This window comes from Papio anubis, chromosome 6 (assembly GCF_008728515.1).
Source record: "Papio anubis isolate 15944 chromosome 6, Panubis1.0, whole genome shotgun sequence".
Lineage (NCBI taxonomy): Eukaryota > Metazoa > Chordata > Mammalia > Primates > Cercopithecidae > Papio > Papio anubis.
The window spans coordinates 51,495,210-51,519,738 of record NC_044981.1 but is presented as its reverse complement, the minus strand read 5'-3'; the positions used below and the strand labels follow the sequence as shown (position 1 = coordinate 51,519,738).

Sequence of the window (24,529 nt, the reverse complement as noted above, 5' to 3'; positions counted from 1 at the left end):
CCTACTAACAAGTACCTTTCATCTGCAAAATTATTCATTTTTTTCCTCAGGGTAGAACATTTCAAATTTTCTTTCTTTTTTTTTCTTTGTAAATCTCCTTTAACCAATTATAGTTAGAAATTGGAGCAGTATTTCTCGTGAGGGAAGAAATGCCATTTGAACAAACTTTTACTTATTCGTTCATTTATTTACTTATTTTTTGAGACAAGGTCTCACTCTGTCACCCAGGCTGGCTTGCAGTGACACAATCTTGACTCACTGCAGCCTCAACCTCCTGGGCTCAGGTAATCCTCCCACCTCAGCCTCCCAAAGTAACTGGGACTACAGGCACACAACACCATGCCCAGCTAGTGTTTTGTACTTCTTATACAAACAGGGTTTCTCCATGTTTCCCAGGCTGGTCTTGAACTCCTAGACTTAAGTGATGCATCTGTCTTGGCCTCCCAAAGTGTTGGGATTACAAGTTGCTAGCACCTAATGTGTGGAGAACAGGGATGCTGCCAAACAGTTTACAACATGCAAAAAGCTCCCAACAACAAAGAATTATCTGGTCCAAAATGTCAATAGTGCCAAGGTTAAGTAACCCTGTTTCAGATGAATCAGATATAAGCATATTAGTTGATAATATTTGAAGATATATAGTGCACACAGGATTTATTGCAGAGACCAAAACTAATCTTTATGGTGATTTGGATTTTCAAATATATTTTTTTCTGGCCATGTGCGGGGGCTCACGCCTGTAATCCCAACACTTTGGGAGGCTGAGGTGGGTGGATCACTTGAGGTCAGGAGTTCGAGATCAGGCTGGCCAAGAGGGTGAAACCCCGTCTCTACTAAAAATACAAAAATCAGCTGTGTGTGGTGACACATGCCTGTAATCCCAGCTACTGGGGAGGATGAGGCAGGAGAGTTGCTTGAACCCATGAGGCGGAGGTTGCAGTGAGCCGAGATCATACCATTGCACTCCAGCCTGGGTGAATAAGTGAGATTCCATCTCAAAAAAAAAAAAGTATATATATTTTTATTTATTTTATTATTTACTAATTATTTACTAATTTAGTAAAATAATTTTACTAATTTTACTAGTAAAAAATTTACTAGTAATAATTTCTATCATTTACTAATTATTTATTAATTTACATTAGCTAATTTATGAAGGCATTTCTGTGGAAACGACTCCAAGCTAGTATCCTCCTGCCCTAGCAGGAAAAGGTCCTAGCCATTGTTTACAGATGACAACTGTCTCTGCTAAGGCCTTCACAACCTGGATCTTGCAATGAGAAAGCAAGCCCAAACCCAAGGGTGAAAGCAATGATCACATGCTTGTAATTCCCGATGGCCAAGTTTTAAGTAAAATCACTAATGGCTCCTACGTTTTGTTTTTTATTAGTATGTTGGTACTTGCAAAAATGTCAGTGAAACAGGTTTTTCTGGCAGAGGAGCAATGATTTTTTTAAATCTCTTTAATGGCCAATACTAATATAATTTGTTTTTTAGCCCTAGAAAACAATCTCCTGGTCTAAGGTGCTTGAGTGGGCCGATCCAGCTATATCAAGAACCTTTGAGAACAAAATTTTCAAGCACTTCTGAGAGGAGTCGAATAGGTGAAAACCTTGGCTGGCCTGACCTTATCATGGAACCTGATGACTTTGATTCTGAAGACAAAGAGATATTAAGCTGGGATATTAATGATGTGAAGCTGCCACAGGTACGTACTTGCTATAAAAATCTGCCTTCAACATTGGGCTATGAAGTCTTGACTATTAACATGCGGAGACCTGGAAGGCAATTGGTGAGGGTTCGCTGGGTAAATTCCTCTCCCCCAGAGCTTCAGCTGGACAGCTGACTGAGGGATTTTAAGAAGAGACGGCAAGACCTATGATTGGAGTGGGTCTTTACTTACCAGACTCCCACACTTAGAGACTGATGCAAAGAAATTTCTACTTCCATTGTCTTTGAAAGTTGGCTTGACTCAGGTTGCCCTCGCTCTGGCTAGATGGTATGATAAAACCCATGATAATTTATTTGGCCATAAACTGACTCTTTTTTATGCACAAGTCCTCATACAACCTTATTTGCTGTAGTGATAGTTTTAACTCAGATTCATATCTAACTGGAATGTGCTGGAATCCAGATGATATTGTTCTCTTGTGGAATACAGCATGCTCTTCTTCCTTTTTTCTTTTTCCTCTTCTTTCTTTCTTCCCTTTCCTTCGCCTTGCCTTGCCTTCTTGTCTTCCTTCCTTCCTTCCTTCCTTCCTTCCTTCCTTCCTTCCTTCCTTCCTTCCTTCCTTCCTTCCTTTCTTTCTTTCTTTCTTTCTTTCTTTCTTTCTTTCTTTCTTTTCTTTCTTTCTTTCTTTCTCTTTCTTTCTTTCTTTCTTTCTTTTTCTCTTTCTTTCTTTTCTTTCTTTCCTTCCTTCCTTCTTTCCTTCCTTCCTTCCTTCCTTCCTTCCTTTCTTTCTTTCCTTTTCTTTTCTTTTCTTTTCTTTCTCCACTTTTTCTTTTTTTTTTTTTTTTTGAGGCAGGGTCTGGCTCTGTGAACTAGGTTGGAGTGCGGTAATGCGATCTCAGCTCACTACAGCCTCAGCCTCCTGAGTTCAAGTAATTGTCCCACCTCAACCCCCCAAGTAGCTGGGACCATAGGCGCATGCCAACACAGCTGGCTAATTTTTGTATTTTTTGTAGAGATGGGGTTTTGCCGTATTGTCCAGGCTGGTCTTGAACTCCTGGGCTCAAGTGATCCCCCTGCCTATCTGGGACCACAGGCACACCAAGCTAATTTTTGTATTTGTGTGTGTGTGTATGTAGAGACAGGGCTTCACCGTGTTGCCCAGGCTGGTCCCGAGCTCCTGGGCTCAAGCAATCCACTCGCTTCTGCCTCCCAAAGTGCTGGGATTACAGGCGTAAACAGCCTGGCCTCTTCTCCTCCTATTTTGTAAATACCATACATGCACTGAAAATAGAGAGACTTCATTTCACATTTTATTTGGCAACTGACTTTTTTTTTTTTTAAGATGGGATTTGCCTGGTCTCCCGGGCTGGAATGCAGTGGTACCATCATAGCTCACTGCAGTTTCAATCTCCTGGGCTCAAGTGATCCTCCTGCGTCAGCCTCCTGAGAAGCTGAGACCACAGGCATGTGCCATCACTCCTGGCTAATTGAAAAAGAAAATGTTTTTTGAGAGGAGGGTTTCACAATGCTGCCCAGGTTGGTCTCAAACTACTGGCCTCGAACAACCCTTCTGTCTCAGCTTCTCAAGTAGCTGGAATTATAGGCGCACATTACTTGTTTAATACTGATTTTCCATATGTATCATTGTTTACTTCCTTGGCTTCCTTTATTAACATTTAAGATATTTTCACTAGAACTTGTTTGAAAAGGTGACTAGACCAGTACCAAGTCATGAAAAAGTCAGTCCCATCTGCCTGATTCTGGGTGATAAGGAATCTGAGTTATCAGAAGCAGAGGAGAGGGAATAGAGATTCCCCTATCTTTGTAACTGATCCAGAATTTCTAACGAAGACTTCCTTTTGTTTCTCTTTACGCTTTTCCTTAACTTCCAACCTCACCCCCTCTACCCCTCCCACCACCCCCGACCCCACATCTATATCCTCTCTTGGTAGGTCTTGGGACAGATCTGGAGAACAAAAGTGTGCCCTACTTTCCATCCATGGTTCTAGAAACCACAGTTGAATCATATGCAAATATCTATTTTAGGGATTTGTGTTTGTTGTTGCTCTTAATTAGTATTACAATTATTGTCACTGTTGTGGAGATACTTTAAAGTAAACCTTAATTACTCTTGGCTCCAGGACCCATATTTTCACCTATTTCTAACTTCATGATTGCAACACCCAAATAGAAGTTGGACAGACACGAAATCAAGAGTTGAAGTAAACAGATACGTAGAAGACTTTACAGTGTCACATTCTATAGCAAGAGTTTTAGTGAGTTTGAGAACCCCATGAAATGGTGGGTGACACTGTGTCTTAACAGGCATTTTTTTCTGGGACACAATTCCTCATCAGATCCATAAAAAAGAGATGAAGACCTCTTTCCTATAGGGAAACCTGAGGCTCATAAAAGTTCATGTTCCAACATGAATTTCCAAAAATGAAAGTATTTACAGCTACCTAGGACATTAAACTGAGAAATTTATAGCAAAAACTGCACATTTGGTTTTAGAAATGTATTTATAGTTTGTTAAAAAGTACTAAGATTGCTCATGGAAATAGCTAAGTGTCTTCCAATTTGTTAAATATGTCAGGGAAATGATTAAAAATGCAAATATTCCTTAGTATTTTCTGAGTAGAGAGAATACCATCCTCATCTGGGTTTATGCTAGCTTTATCATAGGACCAAGAAACACTTGAGCTCTTGGAAAGATTTCCAGGCATTAGATTTTATATTGTGTGAGCATATCTGGAGACGGAGGGGTATACTATGAAAAGTACAGGACTTGGAGACAAATGCCCTAGATTTGAATTCTAGCTCCACCTCCTTTTTTTTTTTTTTGTAGAGCCTTGAGTTGTTTACCTTTTCTGAAACTTCCTTTCCTCTCTGAAAATGAGGGGGTTGCGCCAAATGGTCTGGTATGTACCTATTAGTTCTAATAGTCTAGAATTCTAGAAATGTCAGCCTTGTGCCTAGCACAGTGCCTGACGTGTATGAAACAACAAATGTTGAATATGGAATTCGTTAATAAGTGGCTCCATTGTTTAGAATCTGTGTGAGACTGGAGAAATTGATTCTCTTAAGTCTTAGCTACCTCCTGTAGAATGAAAATAGTAATTCTCCACATATCCTGCCTCAGTCTCTAAGATGTTTAGAATACTGTTCCCTAAATATATTCTGTAGAGTACAAGTTACATGGAATTTTAATAGGTACTGTGAAGAAAGAAAAAGAGCAATACGAGGTTCAACAAGGTTAACCAGATTTCTTGACTGCAGGCATGGAGTCTTTCTCACCATCCTGTGCATTGGTGGGTCTCCCAAGGAGGCTGTGTTAGGCAGTGTTAACCCAACTTATTTTTGACCATGAAATGTTTTTCCTGAAGCCCTTCAGGAGTTGATGTTCCCCAGACTACATATTTGGCATTTAACAAATGTGGTTTAAAGGATCAAATGTAATGGCTTATTATGATTATAAATTTCTCTAATTCCAATTTCTGGGCCCCATTCCATCCAAATCATTACAGGCGATAGTCGGTTAGAATTTGAGCAAAACAATGTTCCCTTTGTTTATCCTTTCACATGCTCTGCTCGCTTCTTTTCCTCCTTCCTGCTCCTCCTCTTCCTTCCTTCCTTCCTTCCTTCCTTCTTCCTTCCTTCCTTTCCATCCTTCTTCCTTCTTTCTTCCTTTCTTTTGCCTGACGAGTCCTGACCCTGTTGCCCAGGCTAGAACGGTGGCCGCCCGTTCAGTTCCCCGCAAGTTCCATCTCCGGTTCAGGCCATTCTCCTGCCCCAGCCCTACGCAGTTGACTACGCCTCTGACACCACGCCCAGGCTAATTCTTTTTGCATTTTTGCAGAGACAGGGTTTCACCCCATACAGGATGGTCTCAGTCTGATCCACCTCTGCTATTGGCTCTCCTTAGTGCTGGCTTTTTTTTTTTTTTGTTGAAATGCTTCTGGCTCCTCTTTCTTGTTTTGGGAATGATTACTTAGTTATGATTCTTTTTCTGATTTTGAGAAACTCCATGTGTCTTTAAATAGTTCAGATACATCAAGGTTTATGGGTTAATTTTGACAACAGTGAGCAGTAATATCCTCACTAAGATATCAGACGTTTTTGAGAAACTGAAATGTGGGAGACACTGCAGTAGGCTCAGGGATACTGGGGCCATTAAGCTACGTTAACGTCCTTGGAAATGCTCATGATCTTCTGGGCTAGTGGAACAAGATTACTGCTTAAATAGAGAATCAATGCCTTGTAGAAAAATGCTAGAGGAGTTTGAAAGAAGGAGTGTGTAATTCAACATGACCCTGGCATGGGGAACAAGGCCAGAAGAGTTTGTGTAAGGTTAGAGAAAAAAAAAAATTAAATCAATCATCTATTACTTATGTCATTAACTACAACAACAGTCTGAATTCAGCAACAGTCTGAATTTAGGAAACATGCTGGCCTGGACAACAGGAAGGAAACATAATGTAATGAGTTGCATTACTCTCTGCTTGATACTACACAAGCCATTTCCATATAACCATCCTGGCAGGGGCGTTGACTTTCAAGGTCCTTGTAGGGAACCAGGGTCTGAAGACTCAAATGTTCACATTTTAGAGAGTTGTGCACAAGTGTTCAGCATGAAGATTTTGGGGACTACTGGTGGTTTGGAAGCAGGCCATCCTAAGAGGACTCTGTTGTTTTACAGGTAGTAGAAAGCCGTTAATCTTGGGCTGGAAAATGTCAAGATCAGATCCTAGGGCTTAGAAAGTCCTCAATTCTTCCAGCTTCACTTGTCCTTAGTAAATCTTTCCTCTCTTGTATTTGTTTCCTGTGTGTTGCCTCCTTTATGTTGTGTGTGTCTTTACAAATCCTCATTTCACTTTTTTCTGGCCATTCCTCCATTTTGATTCCATTTCTCTTCAATATAACCTGTGGGAAACCAGCCCAGAAATGCAGGCACTTGACTTAAATCTTTTTTTTTTTTTTTTTTTCTTGGAGACAAGAGTCACTCTTTTGCCTGGGCTGGAGTGTGGAGTGGTGTGATCTTGGCTCACTGCAACCTATCTGTCTCCCGGGTTCAAGCAATTCTCGTGCCTCAGCCTACCATGTAGCTGGGGCTACAGGCGCACACCACCACACCTGGCTAATTTTTATGTATGTGTGTTTTTTTAGTAGAGATGGGGTTTTACCATGTTGGCCAGACTGGTATCGAGCTCCTGGCCTCAAGTGATCTGCCTGCCTCAGCCTCCTGAAGTGCTGGGATTACAGGCATGAGCCACTGTGCCCCGCCAGCTTAAACCATTATTGATAAAACTGTCTTTATTTCAAGCCAGTTTGCTTTCCTTTCCTATTCCCCTTAAATTACATTTGCACCTAGAAAGTTCAAATCTAATTGCTTTAAGGTTTGCTTGATCCAAGCAGCAAATGTCTGGTGTTGATTTAGTCTTGATTTAAAATGTGGATTACATGGTCCTGGAGAGTGTCACACTCTTATTAGTACTGATTGTAATACTTTAGAGAACTTTGAATCTCTACAAATTATTTTCTTCTGGTTGAAAATTGGGAAGAAATTCAGTTCCTTTTTCTCTTAAATAGTACCCATTTCACTAGTGAGAGGAGAGCACCCACTCTGTTTCAAATACCAGCCAGTTAATCTCAGTTCAGGTTGTGCCAATAGCACTACAGCCAACAAACACCCTGGATCATTTTGTTCCTACACACTGAGCAGTTTGCAGATTAAACCCATGGCCAAAGCCACCCCAAGCCATTAACTCACAAAATTACAAGGTTTAAGTACTTTTTTTTTTTTTTTTTTTTTTTTTTGTAGAGAGAACATTCTCTAGTATAGAATAGTAAAGTCAACTGCAAAGGGGCCACAGTTCTGATTAGTTCATTCCTGGACTATGATTTTAGCCAGCTAAATCTGAGTACTACAACTGGCTTGTTCTGATTACATGTGGACACATGGATTCACAGAGAGAGCTCAGATATTCATGTTTGTTTACAATTTTGGGCTTCTCTTTTGCAGAGACAAACTTCCTTTGTGGCATGCAGTGCAGTGGCATGATCTTGGCTCACTGCAATCTCTGCCTCCCAGGTTCAAGCAATTCTTTTGCCTCAACCTCCTGAGTAGCTGGGATTACAGGCATGTGCCACCATGCCTGGCTACTTTTTGTATTTTTGATAGACAAATTTCCTTTGTCTCTGTCCTTGACCTCAAGGGTCATTTGAACTTCCCTGAGACAGCTCTACCTATATGGGCTCCCATGATCACTGGGGCCTCTGCAATTTGGACCAGAATTCTTCTGCCACTTTGTGCTTCTGGTGTGATGCAGATAGGAGCATTACTGCATCTGCTGGTACCCTGCAGCAGGTCCCTTGCTTAGCTGGGTGGAGTGGAAAAGGGAAGCGAAAAGAGAATACAGACAGAGTTTGAAAGCTGGGGTAACTTGGCCTAGTTTAGTGTTTTCAGAGTAAATAAGGAACTTTGTCCTGAGTCTTTTTTTTTTTTTTTCAGACGGAGTCTCGCTCTGTTGCCCAGGCTGGAGTGCAGTGGTGTGATCCCAGCTCACTGCAACCTCTGCCTCCCGGGTTCAAGCGATTCTCCTGCCTCAGCCTCCTGAGTAGCTGGGACTACAGGTGCCCGCCACCATGCCTGGCTAATTTTTTGTGTTTTTAGTAGAGACGGGGTTTCACCGTGTTGGCCAGGATGCTCTTGATCTCCTGACCTCGTGATCTACCCACCTCAGCCTCCCAAAGTGCTGGGATTACAGGCCTGAGCCACTGCACCTGGCCTGTCCTGAGTCTTGATCTCTTGATTAAGAAATAGCAGGATTAGTCTAAAGAGTAATCAGTAATTTTTTTTTTTTTTTGAGATGGGGGTCTTACTATCTTGCCTAGGCTGGTCTTGAACTCCTGAGCTCAAGCAACCTTCTGCCTTAGCCTACTGGGTAGACATTCCCCACCATGCCTGCCCTAAGGAGTAATTCTTGAACAAACACAGAAGCATTTTGTTGAATTGAATTTCTTTGCTTGGTAACACTTCAAGTTTTATTTCCAGTTGGCCCAGAAGAGATAAGTTCTTGAAAAGTTGTGTGTAAATCAAAACGTTGGTTGAAGATTTTTTTTCTGTTTTCCATAATATCTGATTTTTGTACCTCTATATAATTTGCTTTAAAGTATGTTTGTTTGCTATTCCTGTTCTACTTGGAAACATTTATTTATAAGTAATGAATAAGCTATATAATTAATGAAAATCTGGAAGGTAATTGCTTTATACAAGTGCAGACTATATTCCAAATGAAAATCAATTTCATAATATGATCGTATGATAATGTAGATATTTTTGATACTTTATTTCAGAATTTGTATTTTACTTTATTAGTTTTATATAACAATACTTAATTTCTTCAGGTACCCTCTTAAAACTTCAAGTAGTTGAACAAATTAGAATGAGGTGAGGATGAAGGGTATTCTAGGAGTGCATAGAGCTACAAAGATTTTGATTGAGTTAGAGGATTAAATCCGTTAGTAAAAAATTGTACCCAGAAGTCATCGAAATATCAGTTAACCCCCCAATGATGTTACCCAGGAGATTAGAAAATATAAATTAGTTAAGTCTACCTGTTGGAAACCTTAGAGATATTCCCTTTCAATTATAAACTTCTTAACTAAGAGGAAAAACAAAGAGTTACTCATGAAAAGTTAGAAATTAAAACAAACAAAGGATCTAAAAAGAAGAAAGTATTTTGTGGGGATTTGCTAAACATGAAGAAATGATTATTGTTTCTTATTAAATTTTACCTCTCTGAGGCCTTGGTTTAAACAGGTTTCAGAAATCACAATCATCCATCTGACACTTGAGTTCCTTTGCATTATTGAGAGCTGGGTTTTCTCTTAATTTCAGTGTAAAAAGACATCAAAGACCCCACTAAACGTCCAGGTCAAAGACCAGGCATGAATAAATGGCCCAGAGACTAGCTTGATGTGAGTACATTTACTCCTAGTAATGTTCTCAGTCCATACATTGTCTAAATTATTACTGCTTTTTTTTTTTTTTTTTTTTTTTTTTTAGACAAAGAACTCTGTCACCCAGGCTGGAGTGCAGTGGCATGATCTTGGCTCACTGCAATCTCTGCCTCCCAGGTTCAAGCAATTCTTTTGCCTCAACCTCCTGAGTAGCTGGGATTACAGGCATGCGCCACCATGCCTGGCTAATTTTTGTATTTTTCATAGAGATGGGGTTTCACCACGTTGGCCAGTCTGGTCTCAAACTTCTGGCTTCAAGTGATCCACCCACCTTGGCCTCCCAAAGTGCTGGGATTACAGGGGCGAGTCACTGCACCTGGCTATTACTGCATTATTAATAGAACAGGAAAACTAACATACCAGTGGAGGGACTATCAGAAAAAAGCTTAAAGGATGGTAGAGACCAATTCTTCCTCTACAAGCAAGGAGTCTTTGCTTTAATCAGAACATCTGAGATGTTCTCACAAATACATTCCACTCCTTCTGGTTCCTGAGGTCTATGGCTCTGACCAACCTAAAGAGGCCACTTACCTTTAAAGCATGACAATCTCAGCTTTCCTCTAAGTCTACCTTGCCCTCATCTCTGCTATCCTGACAACTGTGCTTTATGTTGGAATAGTTCAAGTGCACCAGTAGTTTTTTACAGTTCAATATTAGAGGAAAAAAATCTATTTTTAGGGGAGACGGTCTCACTGTGTTGCCCAGGCTGGTCTTGAACTCCTGGGCTCAAGAGATTCTCCAGCCTTGGCCTCCCAAAGTGCTGGGATTACAGGTGTGAGCCACTATTCCTGGCCAAAAGTACACATTTTAATGTTTTAACCTACATTATTATTTCAAAAGGTAAGATACTCTATTATGCTTTCTATGGCATTTCTGTGACAGAAAACAAGAGAGCATTGTTTGCAGCTTTGGGTCAGAAAAAGGAAGGAAGGAAGGGAAGATAAGGTGGGTGGAGAGAGCAGGAGGCATGCTGCCTGGGGAGCTTCTCTCACCCCGGGCATTGAGTCTCAGCAAGCCCAAAATTACTAGGGAACTGGGGAGGAGAAGGGACAGTCTGGAAAAGCAAATGGTCCAACCAGCATTCTGGCCTGGCCATCTGGGAATCTCTGCTGCAACTACCTAAAGGACCACAGGGAACTTCTCCAGATGTAACCCTCCTAGTATTTATACCCTTCCCCCTCCCAAACCGCAGTAGTTACAGCACAGCACACAAAGGGCCAGCCACTGTCATGCCGTGAGAAGGAAGTTTGTGGAACAAGAGGTGTACCAATTAAGCTTTTATTTTATAGGGACTTGGACTCTTTTATTATTATTTTTTTTTATTGAGACAGAGTTTCACTCTTGTTGCCCAGGCTGGAGTGCAATGGCACGATCTTGGCTCGCTGCAACCTCCACCTCCCAGATTCAAGTGATTCTCCTGCCTTGGACTTCCAAGAAGCAGGGATTACCGGCGCCCACCACCACACCTGGATAATTTTTTGTATTTTTAGTAGAGACGGGGTTTCACCATGTTGGGCAGCCTGGTCTTGAACTCCTGACCTCAGGTGATCCATCCATCTCAGCCTCCCAAAGTGCTAGGATTACAAGCATGAGCCACCTTGCCCAGCCGGGACTTGGACTCTTATCTTGCATTCGGCTTGGCAAGGTTTAAAGCATGAAGTGACCTCTACTGGGTCTTCTCTCTCCCGAAAGCCAGTGACTCTTAAAACTGCATTGACTGGCTGAGGGCAGTTCCAGATCTGATAGAATAACAGTTAATATTGAGGAGGAACCTGCTGCATGTGAGGCACTGTTTTAAGTGCATCGTGTATGTTAATTCAGTAAGTCCTCAAAACCTCCCTCTGGGGACTCATGTTACCCCATTTTACAGAGCTGGAAACAGAGGCACTGAGGAGAAAATAACTTGCTTAAGACTCATACCCAGAAAGACAGTGTACCTCCAGAGTCCAAGCTTGCAGCCAGGAATCTCAGAGTCTTTGTGAAGGGTCAGATAGTAAATATTGCAGTCTTTGTGGGCCATAGAGTCTCTGCTGCGGTGGTGTAAAAACATCCATAGGCAACACTTAAATGAATGAACATAGATCAGTTTCTATAAAACTTTATTTACAAAAACAGGCAATGGGCAGGATTTGGCCTATGGGTCCTAGTTTGCTCACTGCAGCTCTTAACCACCAAATAGTACTACCCTGCATGTACCTAAAACCTCTCATTTATATTTCCTCAGACCACCTCAGGCCCTGTGACATTCCATTCAACAAGTTTCGTTATATGGAATCTATAGTTTACAACACATCTGCTCTTCACAGCACTTTTGTGAGGCAGGTTTAATCAATGTTCCAGTTTTAGAGAAGAGCAAAACAGGCTTTAAAGACAAAGTTACTTGCCCAGAGTCTCAAGTTACAAAGTTCTTTGGCACGTTCTAAATTTGAATTCTAACTCAATAAATGCCCATCAATCCTGACACTTTTACTTTTTTCTTCTAAAATTTGTCTTTTTTTATATTGTGGGCTATGCTTTCTGGTTGGGAAAGCAAAGAAGAAGCAACCTAGTCTCTTCTTCTGGACCTTCTAGAATCTTCTATTTTGACCTTCTAGAACCTTCTAGATGAAAAATGTTCTCACACCATGCTAAGTCTCTGAAAGCCATAGGGCATGGCCACAGCCTAAGTTTGACTGCTGACACTGCTTACTGATTCTCATTCTAAGAACAAGGGAGGGTCTGTCAAATGCAGCATCTGTGCACCAATGTAGGGCCTAGGAATATGAGCCACAGCATCAGTGACTAACAATTATTTAGAGCTTACAGCATGCTAGGTGCTGTGCTAAGTATTTAATATATATAAAATCGTATTTAATCTTCAGAACAACTCTTCAGGCAGGCAGGTCTCATCCCTATATTACAGATGAAGAAACAGAGGCACAGAGAGCAAAATAATGTGTGCTATAAGGACTGAGTGTCCTGTGTCCCTGGCCTTTCTTAAATTATTATTTTATTTTGGTCAAAAACACAAGTTAAAACTTACCATCTTAACCATGTTTAAGTGCATAGTACAGTCGTGGTAATTATATGTACACTGTTGTGCAAAGGAGCTCTAGAACGTTTTCATCTTGCAAATGGAAACTTTGTCCATTGAATGACAACTCTCCTTGTCTCTGATGTTTTAAAGGAGAGTTTAGTCAAATGTTCATACACAGGGCATAGCGCCAATCCCAGGCAATAACAGAGACGCTTTTAGTCAAAACAAGCTCTTTCTTACTCCCCATCATGTTTGAGGCACATGAGTGTAGGGTTAAAGATAAAGGAAGAAAATCTCTGGGGGAAAAGTGGCTCTTTGATCTCTCTGAACCAGGGCTTTTCATCCCTCCCACTGCTTATCTCTGGTGATATTGCATAAACCTGTGTGACTCCCAGCAAGGTAACCACAGCGTGGTATGAGACATTATCTCACTATCCCACCACAATGTTTTCCACAGTTTATTTTGAGTTTTTAGAGAAGGGGTCTTGCTACATTGCCCACGCTGGTCTTGAACCCCTGGCCTCAAGTCATCCTCCCACCTCAGCCTCCTGAGTTGCTAGGACTACAGGCACACCCCACCACACAGGGCCCTGTTTTCCACTGTTATTGTGTCAGAGCATAGCATTACTTAACCTTCAAAAATTCGTACTGAGAAATGGTCATTACTTGTGTCACTGAGGGCTAGGGAAGTGTCAATCAGATGGAACTCACAGGGGCTACCATTTATTTTGATCCAGCGGCTGAATGCCTGACAGACATAGCACTCAGTTGCCATGTTGTGCTGGGCTCTCTGATCCCACTGTCAGAATTAAATGTAGGGAGGCTTTTGCCAAAGGTCTCTTGCCCAGCTCCTGAGTGCCAAAACATCCTTCCCATCTACTCCCTCCACAGTGGGTGACAGCTGTGTTTTCTAGCTTAAACTATAGTCGTATCTTTTGTGTTTCTATCAGAACGTGAAAAAGACTGACTGGTTCCAGGAGTGGCCAGATTCCTATGCCAAACACATCTACAGCTCGGAGGACAAGAATGCACAGCGGCACCTGAGCAGCTGGGCCATGCGCAACACCAACAACCACAACTCCCGCATCCTCAAGAAGTCCTGCCTGGGTGTGGTGGTGTGCGGCCGCGACTGCCTCGCAGAGGAGGGACGCAAGATCTACCTGAGACCTGCCATCTGTGACAAGGCCCGGCAGAAGCAGCAGCGTGAGTAGAGCTTGGTGGCAGCAGCAGAAAAGCTGGCATCCCTCAGATGCCCCTACCGGATGGGTCACTATGTCCCAGCACCGCCCAAGGGCACAACGCTCATCCTGGAGTGTAGTGGCAGCCAAGGCTGTTCTGATATGGAGCATATGGAGGGGAACCAACCAGACCCCTTGTGCTCCAGCAAGGACCTCCCGTATCTGCCATACCCAGAGCACCCACCATCAAAAATGCCCCCTTTGGTTAAGGCGGTGGACTGAAGTCTCCTGTTAAAGGGTAGATGGCAGGCGTGGTGGCTGACACCTGTAATCTCAGCACTTTGGGAGGCCAAGATGAGAGGATAAATTGAGCCCAGGTGTTCCAGACCAGCCGGGGCAACATAAGGAGACCCCAACCCATACAAAAAAATTTAAAAATTAGTCGGGTGTGGTTGCACATGCCTGTGGTCACAGCTACTCTGGAGGCTGAAGCATAAGGATTGCTTGAGCCTGGAAAGTCAAGGCTGCAGTGAACCATAATGGAGCCATTGCACTCCAGGCCGAGCAACAGAGTGAGATCCTGTCTCCAAAAAAAAAAAGGAAAAATGGCCGGGCACGGTGGCTCACGCCTGCAATCCTAGCACTTTGGGAGGCCGAGGTAGGCAGATCACCTGACGTCAGGAGTTCGAGACCAGCCTGGCCAACAAGGCGGAACCCCATCTCTACTAAACACACACACATACAAATTTGCCGGGTGTGGTGGTGTGCACCTGTAATCCCAGCTACTCGGGAGGCCGAGGCAGGAGAATCGCTCGAACCCAGAAGGCAGAGGTTGCAGTGAGCCAAGGTTGCACCACTTGCACTCCAGCCTGGGTGACAGACTCCATCCAAAAATAAAATGAAAAATGTATCACTGAAGGGGTTAATGTTAATTTGTCAATGACCCATGTAAAATTTAGAAGAAAGTAGTTTATTGGACTTGCCACTGGACCTCTTGTGGGTCCCTAAGTGATCTCAGTGTGTGCATTAATGTGGAACGGCAGCTGTGAAAGGTTAGACTCAATTCCATTCATTTAGGTTCACATCATAATCACGTGCTGAGATATTTGTTCATTTTCTTAGACACGTTCACTGGATTATGAAATAGATACATTCAGCGTGCCCTGTACCTCGCCCACTTCAAACCTCAAGTTACCTTATATTTTTCCCAGTAGTTTGTCTTCCAAACTTGCTCTTAGATCAGGACCTGGCATCAGTCATTTACACCTCTGTGAAAATGTAGTAGCTGCATTCACTCTCCCATGTAGCTTGGCCCCTTGACCCTTAGTTCTAATTGTGAGTTGAAAGAACTTCTCTTTTTTATTTTTTGAGACAGAGTCTCGCTCTGTCACCCAGGCTGGAGTGCAGTGGCGCGATCTCAGCTCACTGCCACCTCCACCTCCCAGATTCAAGTGATTCTCTTGCCTCAACCTCCCGAGTAACTGGGACTACAGTTGTGCACCACCACGGCCGGCTAATTTTTGTATTTTTAATAGAGACGGGATTTCACCATATTGGCCTGGCTAGTCTCGAGCTTCTGGCCTCAAGTGGATCCGCCTGCCTTGGCCTCCCAAAGTGCTGGGGTTACGAGTGTGAGCCACTGTGCCTGGTCAAATTTCAAATATCACTAAATAAGTAGGGAGGGATTTTCTGCTCAGAAGAGCTCCTCCCTGACCTGTGAAATATCCTACTTGGTACGCAACCACTTCCCCTATGTATGTGTGAGACCCATCTGGGCCATTTTGGTGGCCAGGCTTCCGAGGGTCAGGGGTAATATCTAGTGGATGGGAGCTCATGAGACTGTGCCCAGATTTATCCTCTACCATCCTGCAGTCAGGGCTAAAATCTTCAAGGCTGCCCAGGAGTCAACCGACATGGTTCAGCCAGGTGTAGTCATTTTCCTCTGCTCTTTTGTAGGGAAACGCTGTCCCAACTGTGACGGGCCTCTGAAGCTCATCCCTTGCCGAGGTCACGGGGGCTTCCCGGTCACCAACTTCTGGAGGCACGACGGACGCTTTATATTTTTCCAGGTTGGATTTTTGAGTTAGTTACGTGAGAGTTTCGTTACTGAGGAGTTTCACCAGAGGCTAGAGATACACTGGTGAATGAGATCCTGCACCATCCCCGAGGGCTCACACTCTGAGAAAGCAAGTTTGTCTGTCCCCTGCACTTCTAATAGATGTTTGAAGTGCTGGGGAGCTCTAGAAGGGGAGCTGGCTGCTTCCACTCCTCAGGAGAAGTGGCAGCTAATCTAGTCACATTGAGGTTAGCACAGTGCTTCTAAGCATGCCACATGCCACTGGTAGCCTTCAGCAAATCTGAGTTCGAACACCAGCTCTGACTTTTTACTTGCTCTGTAAACCCGAGCAGGTGACTTTCCTCTTCCAAGTCCCAGTTTTCTGTAGAATGTGTAAGAGTACTAATGGGGCGGTGGCACCAACAGGGGTGAAGAATGGACCCTGACTCAGACTGCCTGGGTTTGAATTAGTGGGATGCTGGTAAACCAGCTCTCCAAAAAGAAAATGTCCTGATTTGTAGCATTTGCCAGCTTGGGCAATGGAAATATTCCCACGGTGGCTGATTTCAAGCCTGCAGTCATTTTTAACAATCAGCCTAGAAAATTCCTGAATGTTTAACTATTGACTCTCAGCTTTGGCCAGCTCCAGGTAGGGGAATCCTATCTCCCTCACTTCTAGAGGAGGTTACCCAGCTGGCATAATCACTCCGTGCCTCAGTTTCCTGTTCTGTAAACTGGGGGTGATAATAATAGTATGTACCTCAAGGGTTGTGCTGAAGACGAAATGAGATATAAGGCGCACAGGGTGTTTATTAGTGTCCGGCACATACCACAGGAAGCATTTAATAAGTGTTACTTAGCACTGTGATTATGGCTTTGCTGGGTGGGTGAGAGGCAGGCAGGCAGGAGCGTGGTGGGCTTGGGAGCGTCTTCAGAGGTTCATCCAGTCTTGTTACCATAGGAGACTGCAACACCACTCTGGGGGCAGGACACAGAGTGAAGCACAGTCTAGTTAGTGTTATATCGTTTCTTTTCTACTTCCTTGTCTCATTTCAGTCAAAGGGAGAGCATGATCATCCAAAACCAGAAACCAAGTTGGAAGCGGAGGCAAGAAGAGCCATGAAGAAAGTGCATACAGCACCTTCCTCCGTCTCCTTGAGCCTGAAGGGGGGCACAGAGACCAGGGTAATCCTTCATTATGTATGTTCAACACATGCAGTACCTTGCCACGCCTGTGCTGGGAGCGATTTCCTGGGTCCCTTGCTGACACAGGAAAAGCCAGAAATCATGGATTATCAGGCTCATCTGCAAACAAACATGTGCCAAAGAAATTAAATCTGAGGCTTTACTCTTACTTTCTACCATCTTTGTAGCATGCTCTGAACCATAAAGTCCATGTAGGTAGAGAATCATCTTCCCTACTACAATTACAAAGAGAAAGTTGAATTAGCACTTAACTTATATTTGACAAGAACCAAAAACAATTGAAACGATCTCCACAAAATAGTAACCTCATGCATTTCACCGCCCGCCCCCTCCCTGCCCTCCTGAATTTCCATACATCCCCAAACAGATTGTTTTCTTAGCGTATTCTATCAAGATGAAATAAGCAAGCAGTTTCCGAAAATGATGGCTGTCCTAGGGTGGCAATAGTGGAGTGGAGGCTCTTTTCCACAGACAAACTGTGATGTGAAGTCCACTGCTTTATGGGCAGCAGTGCATAGGTTTTCTTGCATTTGTCTGTTTAATATTGATAGTAGTTCCCATACTTTTTCTACTGTTCAAAGTTGCACATGTCTTTTTGGGAGAACAGAGATGGAGCTGGTCCATCCCTAGAGGCTCTAAATGTACTTTATTTAAACAAAAATTGTAATGTGGGTCCGTTGTAGGGAAATGCGAGCCCCCCAAACCCAAATGGCTATTTCCTCATCCTTTCTCCCAGCCATGGGACAAGTCAAGTGGCATTTCAGTCTCTCATCCAATCTACCTGGTCACAGCCCTTTTTCTCTACCCCCTAAAAGTATCCCCTTAACAGCAAGTACTTTTACCGAAACAAGAGCATAACTTAATTCTCAACCAGATCCTTTTTTTAAATAATTAACTAAAGAATAATATACTTCTTCCATTTAGAAAAATAAATGAATGTACCACTCATGTTCTAGAGGTCTGATTTATGGTTCAACAAAATTCCCATGAATTCACAGAAAAATCTCTTGAGGAAAGGAAAAATTAAAAAACAACAGCAACCATGGTCTCTCACACTCCAACGAGCACTAAGAAACAGAAAAGTCAAGGGAGGAAATGATGAGAGCGAGAGACCCCTGAGAGTTGTGCTGAGTATAATATAAATCTTTGAAGTTATACTTTGATATTTTGTGAATAGTTCCTTATAAGTCTCTCAAAAAGGCAATTAGAGGCCAGGCGCTGTGGCTTATGCCTGTAATCCCAGCACTTTGGGAGGCCAAGGCGGGCGGCTCACTTGAGGTCAGGAGTTCGAGACCAGCCTGGCCAACATGGTGAAACCCCATCTCTACCGAAAATACAAAAATTAGCTGGGCGTGGTAGCAGGCGCCTGTAATCCCTGCTATTGGGAGGCTGAGACATGAGAATCGCTTGAACCCGGGAGGTGGAGGTTGCAGTGAGCTGAGATCGCACCACTGCACTCCAGCCTGGCTGGGCAACAAAGCGAGACTCCATCTCAAAAAAAAAAAAAAAAAAAAAAAGGCAATTAGGATATCAGATTTGTGTTTGAGTGTGAGACATCCTAAACACACTCATGTCTCCACAGAATGTAGGGAAATGTGGCTCTTACTGGTTAGTAAGCTTTCACACGGAAACAGGCAGCCTTTGCCTTTTTCAGTGTGTCGTGGTTGTGGTCAAGCTGCTGCATGTGTTTCTGCGTCAAGTATTAATGTGTAAGGAATGAGGAAAATCTGACGAAGCTCTTATTTGTACAGAGTAACTCATGGATGCTTATGGTAGTGGTTTGGATTTGCTTAACTTATTAACACGAGCATTTCACTTTCCTTTCCAGTCTCTTCCAGGTGAAACACAAAGTCAGGGGAGTTTACCTTTAACTTGGTCTTTCCAGGAAGGCGTCCAACTGCCTGGTAGTTACAGTGGACATCTAATAGCTAACACTCCTCAGCAGAACTCACTAAATGATTGCTTTTCCTTCTCCAAGAGTTATGGTCTGGGAGGAATCACAGATCTGACTGACCAGACTTCCACTGTGGACCCCACGAAGCTCTATGAAAAGCGTAAATTGTCCAGTAGCAGAACCTACAGTAGTGGAGACCTGCTTCCTCCTTCTGCCTCCGGAGTCTACTCTGATCACGGCGATCTGCAGACGTGGAGTAAAAATGCTGCTTTGGGGAGAAATCATCTTAATGACAACTGTTATTCCAATTATCCTTTTCCTCTGACCAGCTGGCCTTGCAGCTTCTCTCCTTCCCAAAACTCTTCAGAACCCTTTTACCAGCAGATTCCACTGGAGCCACCTGCAGCCAAAACTGGCTGTCCCCCATTATGGCCAAATCCAGGGGGGAATCTTTATGAAGAGAAAGTACATGTGGATTTTAACAGCTACGTCCAGTCCCCTGCATACCATTCACCTCAGGAAGACCCCTTTCTCTTCACCTATGCCTCTCATCCTCATCAGCAATATTCACTGCCAAGCAAGAGCAGCAAATGGGATTTTGAGGAAGAAATGACATACTTGGGTTTGGATCACTGCAACAGTGAGATGCTTCTGAACCTGTGTCCTCTGAGATGACCCGAATCTTTCACTATGTGCACCTCTGCCCCTCAAAAATGGGGAAGGGCTGAAAGAATTTCTGTAGGAAATAATTTTTAAAACATAACCATAGATAAATGAGAATCACGATAAGCAGTAGACAAGGCTTTTTTTCCTTTTCTTTTTCTTTCTTTTTTTTTTTTTTTTTTTTTTTTTTTTTTTGAGACAGAGTCTCACTCTTTTGCCCAGGCTGGAATGCAGTGGTGCAATCTCGGCTCACTGCAACCTCTGCCTCCCGGGTTCGAGTGATTCTCCTGCCTCAGCCTCCCGAGTAACTGGGGTTACAGGCGCCTGCCACTGCGCCCGGCTAATTTTTCTATTTTTAGTAGAGACAGGGTTTCACCATGTTGGCCAGGCTGCTCTTGAACTCCTGATCTCAAGTGATCCGCCCACCTCAGCATCCCAAAGTGCTGGGATTACAGGCGTGAACCACTGTGCCTGGCTGACAAGGCTTTTTTTTTCATATGAGTAATTTTTTTGGCTCCTTCTCCTCCACTCTAGTACTTCCACCCTCAGTAAGGAATGGAAACCTGTCCCGTCTGGGATGTGAAATGCCCTCTGCTTTTTCCCCCTCATTGTTTGGGGCTCCCAGCACCTCAGCCACATTGCATGCTGGATTTTCATTGTCATTGTTGCAAATGAAATGGAGCAGACATTTGACATGCCCACCTATGCAGGACCTGATCTATGCCTTCCTGGGAACTGAGAATGAAGAAACAGAAGTAGATGGTAGAAGAACTGCGTAAGGTGTGAAAAGCTGAAGATTCTACCACTGAAGTACTGAATATGTTATCTAGTTGTGAGATTAGTGTGTAAAATACATGTTTTCTAGATGATTTCTAAGACTTGTGATGACAAGGAACCTGACCTAACCCCATTATTCATAAAGACAAAGAACAGCAATGTTAAATTGCCATACGAAGAGAAATACTAGTGATGTGCATGGTCTCCTTGCCTCTCACTGACTTCCCCTTGCACAGGGGCTTCTGTTTTGTCCCATTTATTATTTCTGGCACCTATATGAATGTGGGGTTTGTAATAGGTGAGAAATATTTGCTTAGAGAAGCTCTTGGGCAATTAGCCTGGCAGTGATTGGCCGGCCATGTTTGAATGCCAGTTTCTCTTCTTTGCTGAAGTACTTTATAATAAATAAAAGTAAGCCTAGACACAAAATCTGGAGAGAACCATGCAATAAACAAGTATTTTTAAAATAAATGATTCCTTCTCCTTTATTAGAATAGTAACAGATGCACATGATACAAAATTCAAAAGTGAAAAAGAAGTCTCCTATTTCTAGTCTCCTCTCTGTAACACTGACAAGTTTCTTGTCTATTATTCCAGATATTAGAGATGTTCTCTGCATATATATAATTATATGTAATGTGTATGAAATACATTACATAAAATACATACACATAAAATATGTTTATATATATATATGAGAGAGAGAGACGACATAAGTGGTATCATATCAGATTCATTTCTAACATGGTTTTTGTCGTTTTAGGACTCAATTTGAGCATTAGGTTCTTATAAGCATATAGGATCACAACTGCTTCATTTTTAATAGTGCATTATGCATTACATGACTATTATAATTAAATAGTCCCTATTGATAAACATTTAGATTTGTTCAAATCTTCTAAATTCCTTTGTTTAAGTGGCAAGACTATATATAAAACTTCTATATTGGCCAGGCATGGTGGCTCACACGTGTAACCCAGCACTTTGGGAGGCCAAGGTGGGTGGATCACTTGAGCCCAGGAGTTCAAGACCAGCCTGGGCAACATAGCAGGACCCCGTCTCTACAAAAAATTAAAAATTAGCTGGGTGTCATCATGCATACCTGTAGTCTCAGCTACTTGGGAGGTGGGAGGATCACTTGAGTCAAGGAGGTCGATGCTTATCAAATCAGTGAGCCATGATTGTGCCACTGTATTCCAGCCTGGATGACAGAGTCTCAATCAATCAATCAATCGACAAAAACCTTATATATTCAGTTTAGCAGAATTGTAAAGCGAATACTTTTGTAAACACTATCTGGACCAAGAAATAGGATCTACTGGCACTGCAGATGTTCCCCTTATTGTGGATTTCAGTCCCACCCACTGTTGATCACAACCCTCTCCCTGTATCCCAAAGGTGATCACTAGACTGGCTGTTTACATTTTTACTACCTTTGTATGTATTCCTAAACTATAGTTTGGTTTGGTCTTTTTGGGGAGCCTAAGAAATAGAATCGTATGGTGTACTTTAAAGAATTAATTGAAGTATAATGTGCATATAGAAGAGTGCACAGGTCATAGCATAGAGCTCAATTGTTGTAAGAACACACCAGTCCAGCCATCGTCTAGTTAGTGTACATTTTTTTATGATCTTGCCTTTTCTGGTCAACACTGTATCCATAAGAGGGTAGCTGTAATTTGTTATTTTCATTGCTGTAATACATTTCTTTATTCTCACCCAAAATGAAATGAAAGAGCTAAGGAAACAGTAACTGTCTGAAGGAAACTTTAGCTCCTGTTGGTCCAAGGCTTTCTGGGTATTGCAAACATTTTGCCTCCACCAGACTAGGCATCCTGTTATTCCAAACCTTTTCTCATTTTCAAAAACTAATCTTGGCCAGGCATGATGGCTCATGCCTGTAATTCCAGCACCTTGGGAGGCCGAGGTGTGAGGATCGTTTGAGCCTAGGAGTTTGAGACCAGCCTGGGTAACATAGCAAGACTCTAAAAAATATTTTTAAAATTAGCTGGGCATGGTGGTGTGCACTTATAGTCCCAGCTACTCGGGAGGCTGAAGCAAGAGGATTGCTTTAGCCCAGGAGGTCGAGGCTGCAGTGAGCCGTGATTGTGCCACTGCATTCCAGTCTGCGCGACAGAGCCAGATTCTGTCTCAAAAATAAATAAACAAAATCCAAAAAACTATTCTATTGATATTTATCAAAGTGAGAACATATACGTAGCTCAAAGGTCAGCTAGTATCACAAAGCTTACTATGAACAACAGCTGTCTCTGCTCCCAAGTCCTATTCTCAACTCTCCAAGAGGTTTCCACTTTTTAACTCCTTGAGTTATTTCTAGTACTTACTTCTGTATTATTAGAGAATGTGCTTACACGTCTTTTAGTTTTATATGTCTATTGTTTTCTGACTATAGGATTTAGGACATATGCACCACTCCCTGCCTAGATCATGCATTCTTCCAGCAAATTACAAAGATCAGTTGTATTGAAAAACAGTTTACGTACAATAGGCCGGGCGCGGTGGCTCAAGCCTGTAATCCCAGCACTTTAGGAGGCCGAGACGGGCAGATCACGAGGTCAGCAGATCGAGACCATCCTGGCTAACCCGGTGAAACCCCGTCTCTACTAAAAATACAAAACTAGCGCCGGGTGAGGTGGCGGCTGCAGTAACCCAGCCACTGGAGGCTGAGGTGCAGGAGAATGGCGAACTCCGGGAGGCGGAGCTTGCAGTGAACTGAGATCCGCCACTGCACTCCAGCCTACATAGCCAGACTCTGTCTCAAAAAAAAAAACAAACCAGCGATGATAATAAACTCAACTCGGCCAGCATGGTGGCTCATACTGTAATCCCAGCAACTTTGGGAGGCTGAGGCAGGTGGGATCACCTGAGGCTGGCAAGGTGCCCACACTGCCCCACCGCCAATGGAGAAACCCTGTCTCTACTAAAAATACAAAATTAGCCGGGCGTGGTGGTACATGCCTGTAATCCCAGCTAATCAGGAGGCTGAGGCAGGAGAATCGCTTGAACCCCGGAGGTGGAGGTTCAATCTTGCGGTGAGCCGAGATTGCGTCATTGCACTCCAGCCTGGGCAACAAGAGCGAAACTCTATCTCAAAACAAAAAAACAACAACAAAAAACTCAACTCATTTTACAGAGTTTTGAACACTGTACATGTGGTCATTGTATACAGTGAAACCTCACCAAAATCAAGATATGGCAGTTCCCCTGAAAAGTCCTACTGTGCCTTTTGCAGTTAATTCCCTCTGGGATCCCCAGCCCCCAGCAACTCCTGGAGCCTTTTATCTCTGAACAAGTGTGGGCAGGCTGCTCTCTGATCCTGCTGCTCCTTCGTCTTTGGGCTTACTTTCCTCTCCTCTCGATTGGGTTCGTGTCTTTCTCATTCTGGGTGTATTCCATCATTTTGGTAGCGCACACACCCCACTAGTTTTCTAAGAAAAGTTGCATGGGAGATACATTTTTGAAGCACTTGAATGTCTGGAAATGTCTTAATCATATACTTGGTTTTTGTTTTTGTTCTTTTACTTGACACAGAGTTTACCTGAGATTAGAAGTGCAGGTTGAAAGTAGTTTTCATTCAAAATGGCCGGGTGTGGTGGCTCATGCCTGTAATCCCAGCACTTTGGGAGGGTAAGGTGGGTGGATGACCTGAGGCCAGGAGTTCGAGACCAGCCTGGCCAACATGGTGAAACCCCATCTCTACTAAAAATACACAAAAAAATTAGCCGGGTGTAGTGGCACATGCTTGTAGGCCCAGCTACTGGGGAGGCTGAGGCGAGAGAATCGCTTGAACCTGGGAGGCGGAGGTTGCAGTGAGCCCAGATCGCTCCATTGCACTCAAGACTGGGGGACAAGGCAAAACTCTGTCTCAAAAAAAAAAAAAAAAAACAAAAAAAAAGCTGGACACGGTGGCTCCTGCCTGCCTGTAATCCCAGTACTTTGGGAGGCCGAGGCAGGCGAATCACAAGGTCGAGAGTTCAAGACCAGCCTGGCCAATATGGTCAAACACCGTCTCTACTAAAAATAA

The 24,529-nt window shown here is 43.1% G+C and overlaps 1 protein-coding gene across 1 annotated transcript; it reads left to right on the top strand.

Moving 5' to 3' along the window:
- The first annotated feature begins 1,144 nt into the window (after positions 1 to 1,144).
- GCM1 (glial cells missing transcription factor 1) lies at positions 1,145 to 19,887 on the top strand. Its single transcript, XM_031667132.1, has 5 exons — positions 1,145 to 1,708; positions 13,661 to 13,913; positions 15,845 to 15,957; positions 17,001 to 17,129; positions 18,979 to 19,887. Exons 1-5 carry the CDS (start codon positions 1,634 to 1,636, stop codon positions 19,717 to 19,719), a joined length of 1,311 nt encoding a protein of 436 aa, XP_031522992.1. The 5' UTR covers positions 1,145 to 1,633; the 3' UTR covers positions 19,720 to 19,887.
- The last annotated feature ends 4,642 nt before the right edge of the window (positions 19,888 to 24,529 follow it).